This window comes from Ipomoea triloba, chromosome 13 (genome assembly GCF_003576645.1).
Source record: "Ipomoea triloba cultivar NCNSP0323 chromosome 13, ASM357664v1".
Lineage (NCBI taxonomy): Eukaryota > Viridiplantae > Streptophyta > Magnoliopsida > Solanales > Convolvulaceae > Ipomoea > Ipomoea triloba.
The window spans coordinates 23,277,007-23,294,552 of NC_044928.1; the positions used below are offsets into that span (position 1 = coordinate 23,277,007).

At 37.6% G+C, this 17,546-nt stretch overlaps 3 protein-coding genes across 4 annotated transcripts in view; 2 read left to right on the forward strand and 1 right to left on the reverse strand.

Moving 5' to 3' along the window:
* Nucleotides 1–7,173, forward strand: part of LOC116001901 (plasma membrane ATPase 4-like) — an 8,828-nt gene extending 1,655 nt beyond the window's left edge. The window contains exons 2-15 of the mRNA XM_031241850.1: nt 1,243–1,362; nt 2,480–2,716; nt 3,331–4,092; nt 4,202–4,324; nt 4,400–4,649; nt 4,742–4,906; nt 5,001–5,239; nt 5,322–5,354; nt 5,435–5,516; nt 5,603–5,763; nt 5,843–6,016; nt 6,114–6,296; nt 6,412–6,596; nt 6,812–7,173. Of these exons, the coding sequence (XP_031097710.1) occupies nt 1,243–1,362; nt 2,480–2,716; nt 3,331–4,092; nt 4,202–4,324; nt 4,400–4,649; nt 4,742–4,906; nt 5,001–5,239; nt 5,322–5,354; nt 5,435–5,516; nt 5,603–5,763; nt 5,843–6,016; nt 6,114–6,296; nt 6,412–6,596; nt 6,812–6,908 (2,811 nt within the window). The 3' untranslated portion in view covers nt 6,909–7,173. The remainder of the gene's footprint in view (nt 1–1,242; nt 1,363–2,479; nt 2,717–3,330; nt 4,093–4,201; nt 4,325–4,399; nt 4,650–4,741; nt 4,907–5,000; nt 5,240–5,321; nt 5,355–5,434; nt 5,517–5,602; nt 5,764–5,842; nt 6,017–6,113; nt 6,297–6,411; nt 6,597–6,811) is intronic.
* Nucleotides 7,174–7,811: 638 nt separating this feature from the next.
* LOC116001902 (sec-independent protein translocase protein TATA, chloroplastic-like) lies at nt 7,812–9,026 on the reverse strand. The gene is made up of 2 exons (XM_031241852.1): nt 8,632–9,026; nt 7,812–8,237 (listed from the first exon to the last, which is right to left on the reverse strand). The coding sequence occupies exons 1-2, from the start codon at nt 8,938–8,940 to the stop codon at nt 8,103–8,105; spliced, it is 444 nt and encodes a 147-aa protein (XP_031097712.1). The 5' UTR covers nt 8,941–9,026; the 3' UTR covers nt 7,812–8,102.
* Nucleotides 9,027–12,594: 3,568 nt separating this feature from the next.
* LOC116003159 (cation/H(+) antiporter 28-like) lies at nt 12,595–16,522 on the forward strand. 2 transcript variants are annotated; one of them, XM_031243324.1, is made up of 3 exons: nt 12,595–12,771; nt 13,069–14,058; nt 15,267–16,522. In XM_031243324.1, the coding sequence occupies exons 1-3, from the start codon at nt 12,595–12,597 to the stop codon at nt 16,473–16,475; spliced, it is 2,376 nt and encodes a 791-aa protein (XP_031099184.1). In that variant the 3' UTR covers nt 16,476–16,522. The 2 variants fall into 2 exon arrangements, with proteins under 2 accessions (XP_031099184.1, XP_031099185.1); XM_031243325.1 differs by having other exon boundaries at nt 12,709–12,771; nt 13,064–14,058.
* Nucleotides 16,523–17,546: the final 1,024 nt, after the last annotated feature.

Below are 17,546 nucleotides of genomic sequence, written 5' to 3' on the forward strand. Positions count from 1 at the left end.
AAAAAAAAAAAAAAAAAAAAAAAAAAAAAACAAAAACAATACAAAACATAAGCAAAACAAAACAAAAGTGTTCTGATCATATTAAGTTATAAAAAAATATAAGGAAAATAAATCATTATTTCTTCTAAAATTGCTCCTCAATTATTTTTAGACACGATATATGAAATCAGAATAAAAATAGAATATATTTTTGTAATTGTATCGAGTACAATCGAACTCATATTTCTATAATACTCTAAAGCATAATCTAAAAGCATTAATAATTAAATTTATTTCAAAAATCATTAGTGCCGATTATATATATCGGCGCCTACATCCATACGTACATCGTTCACATGCACACATCTGAACACTCATGGCCCAACTGTTTTTTATTAATTTTTTTTTTATTTCTCTCTCTTTTAATTTCTTGAACTTCTAAATCATCGTTTTGTATTTTTCAAAAAAAAAAAAATCATCGTTTTGTCCTCAATTACTCGTTGACTTTCTGTTTTGGGCAATAAAATGAGGAGGGGTTACAGTAACTTACAGTATTAAGATCCGGTACATATCATTAATTACTACTATAATTATTTTTTATTAAAATAAAAAATTTTCCGTTGAAAATAGTTATAAACAGATACTAGAACAGAGTCAATAGTACTAAAAGAAAACAATAGAAAATAACAAGAAATTTATAACTGTGGAAAATCATTTCCTATTATTTATTATTTGATATCCAATCATACATATTTTAGTTGGAGACCTTTAGATTAGTTAAGATACATACCGCGATTTTTTTTTTTTTTTCGTTAGTCTTTCAAACAAAAACGTTTAGAAGTCCGGGCTCATAATTATACATAAATGATTTTAATAAGGAATTGCAACGTGATTCTTTTCGATTTATTTTCAATTGCTTGATTTAGTGGTCCCTTCAAGGATGGGAATTGTGTGAACCTAGCAAAGTAATTAATCTAATTTAATGCTGAGTTGAAACTTATGATTTAATTTATTAATTCATAGTCCCGCCAGGGGTGACCGAATAGGTGTATAATAATTCTCATACCAAAATGTCACAAGTTCAATTCTTGTTAAATTAGCACCCCTTGATCGAGTCCATCGCACATGGTCTTTCTAGTGTGATTTATATCTTTACAGGATATAATACTCTCGAGTAGTGACTATGAGTTTCTCTCGTCACAAAACAAAAATTAATTAATGCATAATATATGATTTATTTATTTATTTATTGGTGTTTTGCAGGAGAAAATTCCCATCGAGGAAGTGTTTCAGCAATTGAAATGTTCGAAAGAGGGTTTGAGTTCAGACGAAGGGGCCAACAGGCTTCAAATATTTGGTCCCAACAAATTGGAAGAGAAAAAGGTATAATTTTTAGGCTTATCATTACAAAAAAAATCTAAATCAGTGCCTATTGTGTTAATAACAATTTTTTTTATGTACATGTTACATATAACATTCATATTTTTTGGGATCAATCTAGATTCAACTGGAGTCACATTTATAAAGTTTGACTCTTATTCTGAAAAAAATTTAATACACACTTAATCAACTTTGGATGAAATTTATATTTTAAAAGAAAAACTCGATCTAACTTAAATTAATGTTTTATAAAATATTGGCTTATCAACCAATTTTAGCTTGTTTGATGACTATTAGTTGGTTCACTTGTTTGACTTGGTTAAATAGTCAATATGAGTGTTTGATTAATTAGCTTTTGTACAGCTTATTGCTTCAAAAACTCAAAATTCAAAAAGCTGCTCAAAACAGCTTTTTCGACCAACTTTTTGATAAAATCATTTTACATGTAATCAGCTATCAACTAATAGTTAATTTATCAAACATTTTTCTACAATCGACTAATGATATCAACTACTCAAACACACTAATTCAATCAACTAACAGATATTTATCAAACACCGTACCCCTATATCAAATTCATAAATAAAAGAATCAAATTGTTTTCACTTATAATGATGATTTATATTAGTTGCATAAAATATATTATAATGTAATTTTTATTATTTAAGAATGATTATTAATCCATCTATATTATATATGGCAGACAAATAGATAAATTAATTCAAGGTCATATGATTTTTTTTAATCCATTATCTTAAAATGTGGGTTAAAATTGCACTAATATTTAAAATTTTAATTTTCAATCACCATATAAAAGATTTAATAACAATGGTCACAACAGTGCAAAGATTCAAAGTATTTTTCATGAATAAGTCCGGGCAAGTTGGCTAAGCTACTACCTTGATAATTACAATGTTATAAGTTTAACTCTCAGTAAGATCTGAGCAGTTTATTGTCCTTCTTGATTTAAGCTGACTAGATTTACGGGTGAGCACAGAAAAATAAAAATAAAAAAAAATAAAGCAAAAGTTGTATCCTTTAACTAGGTAGCTTCCCTTTGTATAACAACACTACACTAGCACATAACACTTATTAAGGATGGTTTGGTGTGGAAATCCAGGAAAGCAAGTTACTGAAGTTCCTGGGGTTTATGTGGAACCCTCTATCATGGGTGATGGAAGCTGCAGCCATTATGGCCATCGCACTGGCTAACGGAGACGGAAAGCCACCAGATTGGCAAGACTTTGTGGGTATCGTTTGCTTGCTTGTCATCAACTCAACTATCAGTTTCATTGAAGAAAACAATGCTGGCAATGCTGCTGCAGCTCTTATGGCCGGACTTGCTCCCAAAACCAAGGTACATTTTTTATTTTCATATTCATATATACCAATGTGCTATGATCAAACGCTTACCACTACTACAAATTAAAATATGCATGTGCTTTGATAATTGATACCACTTAATTAGTTTGTTAGATCAACAATTACCACTACGCCAAAAGCTATATATAGGCGTAACTTTATTTCCTTATATCTACATAGTAGTCAGAGACACATTTTCGAAAGGACTTCTCAATTTGACCCCGTCCAACAATTTCCTGGCCACTTGGTTATGGACTTGGCCTTCAGTTTCCGCCCAACAATCCTCTAGCCACTTGCTGCAAGACTTGATCCTTCTGGCCTTGCCCAACAATATGTTAGATCAAGTGTTTACTATAGGCTCAACGTTATTTCTTTATACTACGTAGTAGCCAGAGCTACATTTTCGAAAGGCGGGGTGTTGTATTTGGCACTTTAGACCTCCGTCCAACAACCCCTAGTCAGTAATTACCTGGTGGTGAACTTGGCCTACCTCTGCCCAGCAATTCCCTAGACTGGTGCAGGACTTGATCCTTTAGGCCTTACCCAACAATATGTAATTGAGCATGAGAAGATGAAAGCTGTGAATTCTGATTGAAATGCAACATGCAGGTGCTGAGAGATGGGCGATGGAGTGAACAGGAAGCTGCAATTCTTGTTCCAGGAGATATTGTGAGCATCAAATTGGGAGACATCATCCCTGCAGATGCTCGTCTTCTCGAAGGCGATCCTTTAAAGGTTGATCAATCAGCCCTCACAGGAGAATCCCTCCCTGTGACCAAGCACCCTGGTGATGAAGTTTTCTCTGGCTCAACTTGCAAGCAAGGAGAGATTGAAGCTGTTGTTATTGCCACAGGGGTCCACACTTTCTTTGGGAAGGCAGCCCATCTTGTAGACAGCACGAACCAAGTCGGGCATTTCCAGAAAGTCCTCACTGCCATTGGGAACTTCTGTATATGCTCCATTGCTGTGGGCATGATAGCCGAGATTATTGTGATGTACCCAATTCAGCACAGGAAGTACAGGGATGGAATTGACAATCTGCTCGTGCTCTTAATCGGTGGCATCCCGATTGCCATGCCCACTGTTTTGTCTGTCACAATGGCTATCGGATCTCACAAGCTGTCTCAGCAGGGCGCCATCACCAAGAGAATGACTGCCATTGAAGAAATGGCTGGCATGGATGTGCTGTGTAGTGACAAGACCGGAACTTTAACTCTTAACAAGCTGAGCGTCGATAAGAACTTGGTAGAGGTGTTTGCAAAGGGCGTGGAGAAAGACCATGTCCTCCTTTTTGCTGCTAGAGCTTCTAGGGTTGAAAATCAGGATGCTATTGATGCTGCCATGGTTGGGATGCTTGCTGATCCAAAGGAGGTATGGTGTATATATATATATATATATATATATATATATATATATATATAGCTCGATCTCCTCTTTCTAGTTCTACATTATATAAATACTTGCTTTGATTGATATATAGGCACGAGCCGGGATTACAGAGGTCCATTTCTTGCCCTTTAATCCAGTAGACAAGAGGACTGCTTTGACTTACATCGATGCTCAAGGAAACTGGCATAGGGTTAGCAAAGGAGCTCCCGAGCAGGTTTCTTTTTCGCCCGTTTAGTCTTTACCATTGGTTATCGAATTGCAGATTGTAAGACTAACATTTTTTCTTTAGATTTTGAGTCTTTGCAATGCTAGGGAAGACTTAAAGAGAAAGGTTCATTCTGTGATTGATAAGTACGCTGAACGTGGGCTGAGGTCATTGGCTATATCTAGACAGGAAGTGCCTGAGAGATCAAAGGAGAGTGAGGGTGGACCGTGGCAATTTGTTGGATTGTTACCGCTTTTTGACCCTCCCAGGCATGACAGCGCTGAGACTATCCGCAGGGCTCTTAACCTCGGTGTAAATGTTAAAATGATTACTGGTACTCGGCTCATTCCTGCTTCTTTTTTCGTCGTTTTAGTCTTCTCCCAACATTGTTTTGTTTATCGAATTGCCATTGCTGGCTGGATTTAGGTGATCAACTTGCAATTGCTAAGGAGACTGGTCGGAGACTTGGAATGGGGACTAACATGTACCCGTCTGCTTCTTTACTTGGTCAAGACAAAGATGCTTCCATTGCAGCCCTCCCGGTCGAGGAATTGATTGAAACGGCTGATGGCTTTGCTGGGGTGTTCCCAGGTTGGTGCTGTAAAACTGTTTTTGCATTTCTTGTTTAATTTTTGGAAAAAGTACAGTGCGATGATTTATTTATTCATTTGATTGTGTTGTGCAGAGCACAAGTATGAAATAGTGAAGAAGTTGCAGGAGAGGAAGCACATTGTTGGAATGACAGGTGATGGAGTGAACGATGCTCCCGCTTTAAAGAAGGCAGATATCGGGATTGCAGTGGCCGATGCTACTGATGCAGCGAGGAGCGCTTCTGACATCGTGCTCACTGAGCCCGGGCTTAGCGTTATCATTAGTGCAGTGTTGACTAGCAGAGCCATTTTCCAGAGGATGAAGAACTACACTGTATGTTGTTTCTATATCCTCAGGACATTGATTTTTTCTTTTAGTTCTTTTCTAACTCTACGTGTGACTCGTGTTTTCACAGATATACGCAGTGTCCATTACGATACGTATTGTGGTAAGCTGAATATTGCAGTTCTGAGCTTTATAATCCTATCTATCCTACCAGTTATTGATTTTGTGACCGCCTTTTTGCAGTTTGGTTTCATGCTTATTTCATTGATTTGGAAATATGACTTCTCTGCCTTTATGGTTCTGATCATTGCCATTCTAAATGATGGTAAACTAACTCCCCTTCCAATTCTTGAAAAATTACCTCGTATTAGTTCAAAAGTTTAACACAAATGTCGAATCATTTGTTTATAGGTACCATTATGACAATCTCAAAGGATAGAGTAGTGCCATCCCCACTGCCAGATAGTTGGAAACTGAAGGAGATTTTCGCGACGGGAGTTGTTCTTGGAGGCTACTTGGCTCTGATGACTGTTATTTTCTTCTGGATTATGCATGACACTGACTTCTTCTCTGTAAGGACTAATTCCCATTTTCTGATTGGTTCGTTTTAGTTTCGTTTTGCTGATTTGGAGGTATTATTTATATATGCAGGATAAATTCGGTGTAAGATCAATTAGGCACAGCGATGAAGAAATGATGGCTGCGCTGTACCTTCAAGTGAGTATCGTGAGCCAGGCTCTGATTTTTGTGACTCGCTCTCGCAGCTGGTCCTTCGTGGAGCGCCCTGGAATGCTGCTCATTACTGCTTTCTTCATTGCACAGTTGGTAAGAGAGTTTAGAGTCTTTTTTTTTTTATTCCCTCTCCAATAAAGAAAGAAAGTGGCATGGATTTTTAACCATCACAATTCACAATATAATTCAGGTTGCTACTCTAATTGCTGTGTATGCGAACTGGGGGTTCGCCAGAATTCAGGGGTGCGGGTGGGGATGGGCCGGGGTGATCTGGCTTTACAGCATTGTGTTCTATGTGCCACTCGACCTTATGAAGTTCGCCATTCGCTACATCTTGAGTGGGAAGGCCTGGGTTAGCATGCTGGAGAACAAGGTAACAGGATCCCTTGGCTTAATTATATTGCAGCAGAGAAAAGATAGTGAGTGAATTGGTTTGTTTGTGAATCTCTGAACAATGTGTTGATGATATTATTATTATTATTATGCAGACTGCCTTCACCACCAAGAAAGACTATGGCAGAGAGGAGAGGGAAGCTCAATGGGCTCATGCTCAGAGAACTTTGCATGGACTTCAACCGCCCGAGGCTTCTAATGCCTTCACTCATGAGAAGAACAGCTACAGGGAGCTGTCCGAAATTGCAGAACAGGCAAAGAGGCGAGCCGAGATGGCTAGGTATGTATATATGTATACGCTGTTTAATTTGCTTATTTGTTTAGACTTCCATGGAACCAAAGATCTGTTGGGCAGAGGCCAGTGAAGGGTGAAGTCCAGCACCCTGTCTCTCGAAAATAAAGAGTTGCGCCTTTGCTGTGAGCTATATACAGTTTTTGGCGTAGTGATAAGCGTTTGATACTAACAAAGATCATTTCTGGCACTTGTTGTTGCAGGCTTCGTGAGCTGAATACACTGAAAGGTCATGTGGAGTCAGTGGTGAAGCTCAAGGGGTTGGATATTGAAACTATCCAGCAGCACTACACAGTTTAACTAAAGACTTCTTTTAGCATAAGAACACAAATGAAGTTGTTTTTATCTACATAAAGTGATGATATGTTGTAATCTTTATGCTTTTAGTCAACTTTGTTACGAACTCGAGTACACCCCTACGCACCGACTGTGTTATGTAAACTTTCAGTCTTTTACTGTGAAATGATCAAATCTTTCACTATATTGTTGCTTGGACCAACTCAAGTTTTCCCTTAGAGGTGAATGCTAATATGCTATCAAGCCTGATAATAGAGGCTTACATCCATCTTTACATTATTATTTCTTACCATCCACCATCTTCTTTCTTTCAAACCTTGTTTTCTCATCATTCTCAATCAATTCGGTTTCACAATATTCATAGTTCTCTCTGGACTGGTTTTCTTTATCTCCAAACATTAGCTCCACAACTGGTTTGTGCGATTACTTTTTTACGGACTCTAATCAACATGTGGACCGCAACCTTGATATCAAGTTAAAGTATGTGTTTCGTCTCAACTAAAAAACTAAACTGATAGATGGACAAGTGGACAACACATTTATGTTTATATATTAAGGCTTCCAATTGCCACAACTTTTTATGGTCTTTAACGACCTCCATATACCCAAGGCCAATCAAATGTACATTTCTCAAGCAAATGTGTTTTAAACATTTACCATCTACATTTTAATATGTTTTAACTCACAAATAAAGTTTAATAATCAATCAACTCTAAATTCAGCCAAGGCAAAAGATATAATAAACAATGTCTTGCTAGTATGTCAACCTTAACCGCATTTACTAATTTGTATGTTGGTCTTTAATTTCTGACCTATACAGGATCTTCAACACAAATCATTGACGAGCTTTGCAGGAGGAAAATGAAAACATAAAACATAATGCTTTTACAAATTTTCTGAAAAATGCGATCAAAATACTCCCAAACTTTATCTTCTCTCACCATTTATAACAATTCCATATTTGTACACAATCAAGGTTGATTTTCTTGTGAATGGGTAAGGTCGTAAGGAAAAGAATTATGGCAAACTAATCCCATATAAAAATCTTATTCGCAGTCATACCAAATGCTAACTCATCCAATAAATTCAAACACTATAACTTAGCTTAACAATCAACAATATTCAGAAATCAAATGCGACGTACAAATAACAAACCTAGTAGCAGTAGTAGATGATTGAATGTATCATCATAGTAGTTTAGGAAGCCTCCCTCGTGCTGGAGACTGTAGCTTGATGTTTCTCTTCTTGACTGACAGCTTTTACTTCCTCTAAAGCAGGCTCGGCTAGAGCACCGGGGTCCTTTTTCATCTCTAGTTCAAATTCCTTTGCTGCCTGCAATTGCAATATATATTGATAATCTTCAGAAATCAGAACAAATGTAAAGTTAGTCACTTGTGGAACTACAAATTGCATTCTTTTTGGAATCAAAGCCCAAAGGAATAAAGGTTTACAGAGAATTAGTCACCATAGTATCATACTATCATTCTTCCAGTTTCTCAGCTTACGCTTGACTAATCCTAAGCGCTCAAAACCCTAATTGGTCTGATTCCCAAATGCAGGGAAAAAAAAAACTATTGTTGCCAGAAAATCATTCTATAATCTACCTGTTACTTGTTAATCTTGAAAATTCATGAGGTTGTATATATCGAGTTCATTAACAGTAAAGTATAAAAATAATTGATCTTAGAATATTGATCTCAATACATACGAAAGAGAAAGAATTGACCTGTTGGAAGCTCTTGAAGGTCTTGCCAATAGTACGGCCGACTTCTGGCAACTGCTTAGGGCCGAAGACGAGGGTGGCGACACCGGCGATGACCGCAAGCTCCGGCACCCCAAGCCCGAACATGCAATTGCAAGAAAAACGCTTTGTAGGAGCGGATCTGGGGCGGGTAACCAGCTTGAGCCCGGCCCGGTTGCTGCTCAAGGACAATGAGCTAGAGAAAGATAAAGAAGTGGTTGAAGAAGGAGAAGTGGGTTTTGATCGGGCCAGAGAGAGGGAGAGAGTGGTTGCTGGTGAAGATTTGGTTGCCATTTTCGGATTTGAAGAAGTAGAAGAAAATGTAGAAAAGGGATTTTGGGATTTTCTTGAATTGGCTATCGCACTCAACGATTTGGATTCTTGCGGCCTTCACTGAGTTTAGTCAACTTGCAGATTTCTACCACGTGCTCTAAATTTTGGCAAAAATTTTAAGGAAAAGTGTACAAATAAGCCATCAAACTCAAATTGTCGTCGGTAGCTGAAATTTTTTGCCAGTCACCAAAAAAGTCGTCGCTTAATTGCTTTATTTTTCTGAGTTTAGTGATTTATTTGAGTTCGATGGTTTAATTGCTAATTTCCAAATACTTCAATAACTTATTTATACCTTTTTCCCAAAATTTTAAGATAGAAGTTTGTCTCTAGTTAACGCACGGATAACACGATTCACATTTCAGATTTCACAAATGACTTAACAAAAGAGAAATTCAAATTAACAAAAGTAAAAGCAATTTATTTCACATCATCTACAATCAAATCAAACTCATCGTTCCCGAAATCACTCCACAAGGCATACACCACTTGTTGCACGTCCATTTCCACCTCAATTACATCCACCTACAATAATGTGTAAATGGGTTATTGCTGAAAAAACCAGCCTTTAATCATGGTCAATTGTACGTGGCTTTCTCCCGAGTCATCCATCCTGATAGCCTGAAAGTGTTAGTTCTAGACAATGATCGACAAGATTGTGTTGTTACTACCAATGTCGTCTACAAAGAGGTTTTCAATAATGTGTAAATACGACCGGTGATATTATGTTTTTTCTAAGATGAAAAAATTGTTATATATCTACACAAAAATATATCTTCTATACATATGAATTAGAATAACAATTGATTCATATAACTGAGTTACTAGAGAACGAGCATATTTGCCCAATTTATAAAAATCTTAAACAATAATATATAAAATCTCTAAAGTTCCAGCATCGCATGCGTACATCTACACATTAGCTATTAATTAAGCAATTATTTGCTCGAATTCAAACAAGGATAACATCAGAAAACATAATTGGTCCAAAACATATCTTCAATTGCACTATATAATATTTGATATTATAATTTATATAATTATATATCGATCCAAATATTCTTTATATATTATAACAAATCTATCATGTGTATCGCACGGGTGAAAATACTAGTTACTCTTAAAAGGTAACCATTTTATGATCGATTTTCTTCTCAAAATGATTACTATTATTGATTTTGTTTTTTTTTTTTTTGAAAAACCAAGCAAAAACATTGCATTAATGGAATAACGGAGCAACAAAGTCAGGGGGATCAATATCCCAAAACATGGAAGAAGCCTGAGAATATGCCTCACAAGCTAAAGCATGAGCTATTGTATTGGAGATTCTAGGAACAAAACCAATAGAACAAAAAGGAAAAGAACATAGAATACGTCTACAGTCAGACACGGCAAAACCCACATAAGAACAGGATTCAGGCACAGGTTTTGTCAACAGACGAACGAACAAGGGTTGACACACACATGATCCTTCAACCACGATAAGACCTCCTTACATACGAGTGTTTCCGCCATGAGTGAATCCATGCATATTGCCAACCTGCCATTCATAGCAGCAAGGAAATTATGGTCAGCAGTCATAAGCATGGCGCCATAAGTTGCCTCCCGTGTTGTAGCTTTGTAACCACCATCTACATAGCAATGTAAATGCGGCAATTGTCCATTGTGTGGTTCAGCAAAAGTAGGTGTGGGATCCAGTACAGCAGCCAGCAGCTCCCGTGCCAGTGGAGCAGTGTGCTTCGTCCAATCATAAATCAGAATGAGCTGTGGCAATTTTAAATGTTATAAAAACAGTTAATTCCAGCAATGGTCCTCCGACTATGTTGATTTTTCAAAATTAGTCCCCGACTTTTAATTTGGACAATTTAGATCCCTTGACTTTCAAATTATTTCCAATGTTGGTCCTTTTGTCAAATTTTGGGTAAGTAGAGGTCAAATGAAGGGGTAAAATTGCTCGTTCACCTGTATAGTGTATTATTACTCGTATTTCTCATGTCCTATACGCTATATATATGAATATAATCTCAGTCGAAGAGATTTCGAATGAGATTATATGGCTTCGATTGAGACTTCAGCTGAGATTATATTCATATATACAGCGTATAGGACAGGAGAAATACTAGTAATAATACACTAAACATGTGAACATACAGTTTTACCCCTTCATTTGCCTCAACTTAACTAAAATTTGACGAAAAGACCAACATTGGAAAGAATTTGACAGTCAAGGGATCTAAATTGTCCAAATTAAAAGTCGGAGACTAATTTTGAAAAATCAACATAGTCGGAGGACTATTGCTGGAATTAACTCGTTATAAAAATTTATGTGAGATTAAACTATTTATTTAAATATTAAAAGATTTTCATATGATAATTCAAATAAAGTTTTTAGTTTAGTTTATTTTATTTTATTCTTCTTCAATTCACTCTTGTAAAATTTGTTTAATGCCATTTTTTATGCAAAAATAAAAATAAAATTATTTTGCATCCTACGTTATCTAAATTCAAAACAACATTAACAAATAAATTATACTCAATAAATAATTTAAAAAGAACCTGAGCTAAAGAATCTGAGCAAAGCTTGAGCTGGAAACTAGTTATCTCCTCTAAATGTAGACATGTAGTGCTAATAAACATTTAAAACACAGTGAAAGTTAGTACTGTAAAAACTGGTCGACCCGTCCCACCGCAGACCTAATTTTTAGCTGACTTTTGCGGATCGATCCATTAGTCCCATTAGCTAGGATTCATACAATCCTAGCCGCCCAACGTAGGTTGGCAGGCCCCACAAACTTTTGATTTTTTTAAAACTGTGTACACATGAATATATATTCATGCGGTATACATACTGTGTACACATGAATGAATATATATTTTTATATTCATGTGTACACATTCATGTACAATGTATATTTAAAAAAAAAAAAAAAAAAAGAGATGGACTAGCAAGTCAGCCCGCGCGGGTCGCGAGCCTTAACGGGCTAGGCCTGCTCCTTCGCGGGCCATCTTTTTTTAGCCCTAACCCGCCCTGCTGCGGGGTGGATGCGTGTAAGTCCGCGAGTTTCAGCCCACTTTGACAGTACTAGTAGAAGTGACCTATTATCCTTTTTAGTTTGAGTCAGTCAGTTATTGACAAGGTTTACCTCCTTGTAATTTTTTGTTTTATGAAAGTCACAAGATAGAATATATCTAGTATATACTCTCGAGTAGTGATTGCGAGTTTCTCTTGTGACAAAAAAAAAAAAATAAAAGACAAAAAACCATCTAAGTGCCTATCTCTCTATAACTCTATATATATATATATAGAGAGAGAGAGAGAGAGGCATTGTAGAGAGAATATTTAAGTGTCCCTAATGAAGATTTTTGTGTCCGTTCCTACAAGTCCTCCAAGTAATTAGGAGTAAAATGGGGCACCTGCCTCCACGTGGCCACCCAAATTTTGAGCTATAATAAATCTCTTTCCTCAATCCTCATCTAATTTCTTTCTCTGTCCCTTCCTTTCGCAGACAGTAGCAAACGCATTTTCTCCTTCTTTCATTCTTTTGTCAAAGAAATCCCAATTCCTTTGTATTTTAGGAATCATATATATACATTACATACCAGAAACCATAAATAATAATGGATTTTCTAAAGAACAACGCAGCAGAAGAGGCGCGGTGCCAGACGGCGATGACCGTTAAAATGGCGTCCATAGCCGTTTACGCGTTAGGGTTCTTCCTCGCCATGGTTTTGTGCAACTTTGTTCACTTTCTCTTGCGCCCTGTTTCTCAACCTCGCATCATTTCGGAAGCCATGGTACGCCAAATCTTTTCATTATATATATTCTCTGTTTTTATATATATCCCCCGCCCAAAAAAAAACCTTTATATTTTCATAATATCAATTCTGCTTTAGTTTAAAACAAATATATGTTGAATTTACCAACCCACCTAAAATGAATATGAATATTGTTGCAATACTTTTCCTCACTTTCAAAATGAAAATTAATGTTTAAAGTTTAAACCAACAATATCCTAAATTATTCATTCTGTCTTATTTTATGTATCTGGTTCAATTAATTAGCTGAGGTAGGGTTGTTACTTACTAGTACAGGTAGGGATGTTTTTGAGTAATATTCCGGGCATACGAAAAGCCTTAGATGACGCGGAGACTCAGCGAACCTTAAACTACATTGTGGATGCAATAATGATGTGTCACATGTTTGTGATGGGACTAGAAATAGACCCCAACATATTTCAACACTTACACCTCCCGGAGACTAAGGTTGCCTATTCCGGGGTGCTGGCCACCTTTGTACTAGGGAATTTTCTGATTCCGCCCTTGAAAATGTCTTCGGACGTGATGGTCAACGTTGGACTTTGCCTCGTGCTGTCCGGCACGGCCTCGCCTCTCCTGACCCGGATCATAACCGACCTAAAGATCGGAAAGTCGGACATCGGGCGGTTCGTGGTGGCCGCCGGCGTCCACGCCGACGTCGTTTCGACTCTGCTCATCTCCCTGGGGTTCATAGTGTTCGACCCCACGCATAAATTCCAGACGCGCGACGCTCGGAGCGTGGTGAAGATGCTGACGTCGCTGATGTTCCAGACGGTGGTGGCGTCGAGGGCGGCGCGTGTGGTGATGGACTGGGTGAACCACGAGAACCCGGAGGGGAAATCCATGAAGGGGTCCCACCTGGTGATCGCCATAGCCTTCGTGGTGTTGGTGTGCACCATTTCGCCGTACTTGGCGATGTTTAATAAGGTGCTGTCGGCGTTTCTTGCGGGGCTTTTCATGCCCAGGGAAGGGAGGATATCGAAGATGATGATCAGTAAGGTTAACTATATTTTTACCACCATTTTTTACCCTTTGTTTTTCCTGTGGGTATGGACTACCGCAGAGCTGTCCAAATTTGGGGCTCATCGCTGGCAAACATGGGTTAACGTAGTGTGCCTGTTCTTGATAACAACTTTCGGAAAAGTTGTCGGATCATTGGTGTCGGGAATTATGCTTGGATTTAATTGGCCGGAATCCGTTGCAATTGGTTTGCTTCTCAATACCAAGGGCCATTTTCAAGTCTTCTTGGCTGTATACGGCCCATCTGTAAGCTCTTCTTCACCCTATTGGCCTATTACATTGTAGTATCTGTTCATCTATAATTTTTCAAAATGTTGAATAAAAAAGAATCAATTCGCCTCAATCTCATGTAGGGATGGAAACGGGGCGACCCGTCCCCGGTGAGAAATGGATCCCCAATCCCGCAGGGAATTAGACGGGGACGGAGATTCCCCGTCCCTGGTCAATTCTTAGTCAAAATTTTATATTAATGTAATTTTAATTTTAAAAATTAAAATTTTCATTTTAAAAAATTATATATATATATATATATATATATATATATATAATTTTTAATTATTATAATTTTTCGGAGACGGGGCAGGGCGGGGAGGGGTATCCCTGTCGGGAAACTTCACGAATTTCCCGTTCCCGATCCCCATCCCCGTCCCGATGGGGACGGGGCACATTTGTCATCCCTAATCTCATGACCTTTCATATGGGAGAGTCACTACATGTGCACAAGGTGTTTGGCGGCCTGACATTAATTTAAAATTTCTAAAATACCCGTATCATGAGTAGATGAGTGAAGTGTCAAAAGTAATATTAACTCTTTGCAATTATGGTCAAGTTTGTCACCTAACTAAGCGTAAAAATATAATTTGAAAATCCAACTTTGAAAACTACAATTAAATCATTGGTCATTTTAATATAATGCAAATAGTCTCAAATGACATGTTGCGACCTAGAAACGTTGATAAACTTCATATTTAAATTCTTAAAAAAAAAACAAAAAAGAAAAAAGAAAAAAAAAATCACTGGCAGCCTCCAGTTAAGAGACTGTGTCGACCAATGATCTTTGATCAAGAGTTCAAAACCTTGATCTTCAACTAGAGATCATCAATTTCAGATAATCGAAAGCAACTAGTTGTATATTGAAATAAAATATATATTAAATTTTATAATAATTATAATAAAAATATGTAATATATTATTTTTAATTTCTAACTTATTATAATAAAAATAAATACATAAATGGATAAATATAATAATTATAAAATAAAGAAATTTCACCCAAAAATGTATTTTTTTTTATGGATGTAGGCCATGTCAGTTTATTATTATTTGGGATAACATTTTTATTACGGAGTATATTTAATCATTTTTTATATAAAACAATTGTTAGTATAATCTGGTCTAAGTCATCAAAATGTTATTGTGTAATAATGCACTGACCTTTGGTGTTGAAATGGCAGTCCAATGTCATTCCGGGTCCCCTTGGGCTTTCAGTGGTGTTTATGACTTTTTTGACCATAGTCTACACCCCGTTGGTTGTGGCGAAGATCATTGGATGGGCGAGGAAGCGTTCGCCCACCCGAAAAATGGCACTCCAATGGCTCAATGCATCCGACGGGCTGCGAATCTTGCTTTGTCTCCGAGGCAAACAGAACCTTTCCTGCGCAATCAACTTCATCGAGATCTCTCGCGGCACTGTGGACCCCGGGATCACGATATATCTGGCGGATATGATTGAGTTGACGGACCGGGTGGCGGCCACGGTGACCACTAACCAAGGAGGGGTGGATGCAGTGACGATTACGGACCCGGAGGTGATACGAATGAGAGACGAAATTAACAGCTCGGTTCAGGATTACATTTCTTCGGAGTGTAGTGATGGGATTACTGTCAAGCAAATGATGGCGTTGTCTACCTTGAATAGTATGCACCAGGATGTTTGTATTCTCGCGGAGGATCTGAGGGCCCACATGGTGGTTATGCCGTTCCACAAAAACCGGACGCCAGATGGGAGGCTAGACACCGGAAACTCCGGGTTCCGGCACGTGAACCGCAAGGTGCTCCGACACGCGCCGTGTTCCGTGGGGATCCTGGTGGACCGGGGACTGGGAGATATAACGGTATCGAAGACAAGCATTTGCCTGAATGCCGCTGTCATCTTCATCGGCGGGAAAGACGACAGGGAGGCTCTGTCCTACGTGGGGCGCGTGGCGAGACACTCCGGAGTGAAACTCACGGTCATACGGTTCCTACTGGAGGCCGGCGAGGACAGCGTGGCGTCCAGAATCAACAAAGCCAAGGCCGAGTCCTCCGAGCACCAGGAAGAGATGAAGCTGGACGACGAGTGCTTCGCGCAGTTCTATGATCGGCACGTCGCCAGCGGGCGCGTGGCTTACAGGGAGAAGTATCTGGTGAATTCTAGTCAAACATACTCGACGTTAAGGTCTCTGGAAGGGCAGTACGAGCTGTTTATAGTGGGGCGAGGGGGGAGAGTGAACTCGGTGTTGACGGTGGGGATGAATGACTGGGAAGAGTGCCCGGAGCTTGGTTTGATCGGAGATATTCTTTCGTCTTCCGATTACTCCATTGCCACTTCTGTATTGATAATCCAGCAACATAGTGTTAAGGGGAAATTGGACGGTCTTCAGGAGGGATTCTCAATCATGTAAACTAAAGCCTATACTATACTAGCCTTTAATATCATTTTTTTCACCTCTTAGCATCCTCTTTTTTTTTTTTTTTTTTTGGAAAGGGATGGGCAAAGCCCCTGCAAACAAAACAAAACAATCAATCTCCACGAGCACTAGGCACCCCAATCACATTTCTCTGGACACGCACGGTAAGATCACCAAACGGGCAAGTCTTAAGCATCCTCTTTGATATTATTAAGCTGAAAGGTTCACTAAATTTAAAAAAATAATAATAATAATCAAAGTATTTTTATTGGTGGAAAACATTTCACATCATGTTCTAAAAAATTAAATATGGCGAAAAATGGAGGGGAGCGTAGTATGATTCGAAAAAAAATATACAATATGGGGTTTCTAAAAATCAACGCTGTGAATTGGATATGTTTTTTAATTAAATTTTAAATACTAATAAAAGACATTGATTTTTCAAAAAGCCACATATAGTAAGTATATATATTTCAAAAAATCGACGTTTTGATAGTAGGCAAGTAAAAGTCTAGAAGATGAGGGGTTGAATAATGGACTTTTAAACAATTTTATAATGAGTCAAGGACATAAAATTTTCTTGTGGCGGAAGCTACGTCTTGACCTTGCAGAGTAAAAGGATTTGTAGCTTAGTTTTGTTAGTGAGCGTAGGTGTAAAATCGATCCCAATTATAAAAGTTAAGTCTCAAGATAAGATAAGAAAAAGTGAAGTGCAAGATAAAGAAAGAAATATTTTTATGAATAATTCTAGTGTACTCCCATTTTCTGCTTCTGTGTGGTATTATTTGATTGCTTAATATAAGGAAATCATGAATTTTATTTATTCTTTTTTTTTTACTCCAATAAAATTGGACACAAGTGAATTAAAAGTTGAGGGTAGGTTTTTAGAATCCAAGTAGTACTTTTGTATTTTTATAGTGGTTTAGAAAGCATTCGTACTACATTAATTTTCTCCTTATAACTTGTTGGAATGAATAAGTCAATTTTACGCAAAATTATATATATATATATATATATATATATATATATATATATATATATATATATATATATATATATATATAT

Coding starts and splice junctions, on each gene's coding strand:
- LOC116001902 (XM_031241852.1), bottom strand. CDS start 8,940: ATGGCAACCAAATCTTCACCAGCAACCACTCTCTCCCTCTCTCTGGCC. Junction 8,238..8,631: donor CCTTCAAGAGCTTCCAACAG/GTCAATTCTTTC, acceptor TTGCAATTGCAG/GCAGCAAAGGAATTTGAACT.
- LOC116003159 (XM_031243324.1), top strand. CDS start 12,595: ATGGATTTTCTAAAGAACAACGCAGCAGAAGAGGCGCGGTGCCAGACG. Junction 12,772..13,068: donor GCATCATTTCGGAAGCCATG/GTACGCCAAATC, acceptor TTACTAGTACAG/GTAGGGATGTTTTTGAGTAA. Junction 14,059..15,266: donor TGGCTGTATACGGCCCATCT/GTAAGCTCTTCT, acceptor TTGAAATGGCAG/TCCAATGTCATTCCGGGTCC.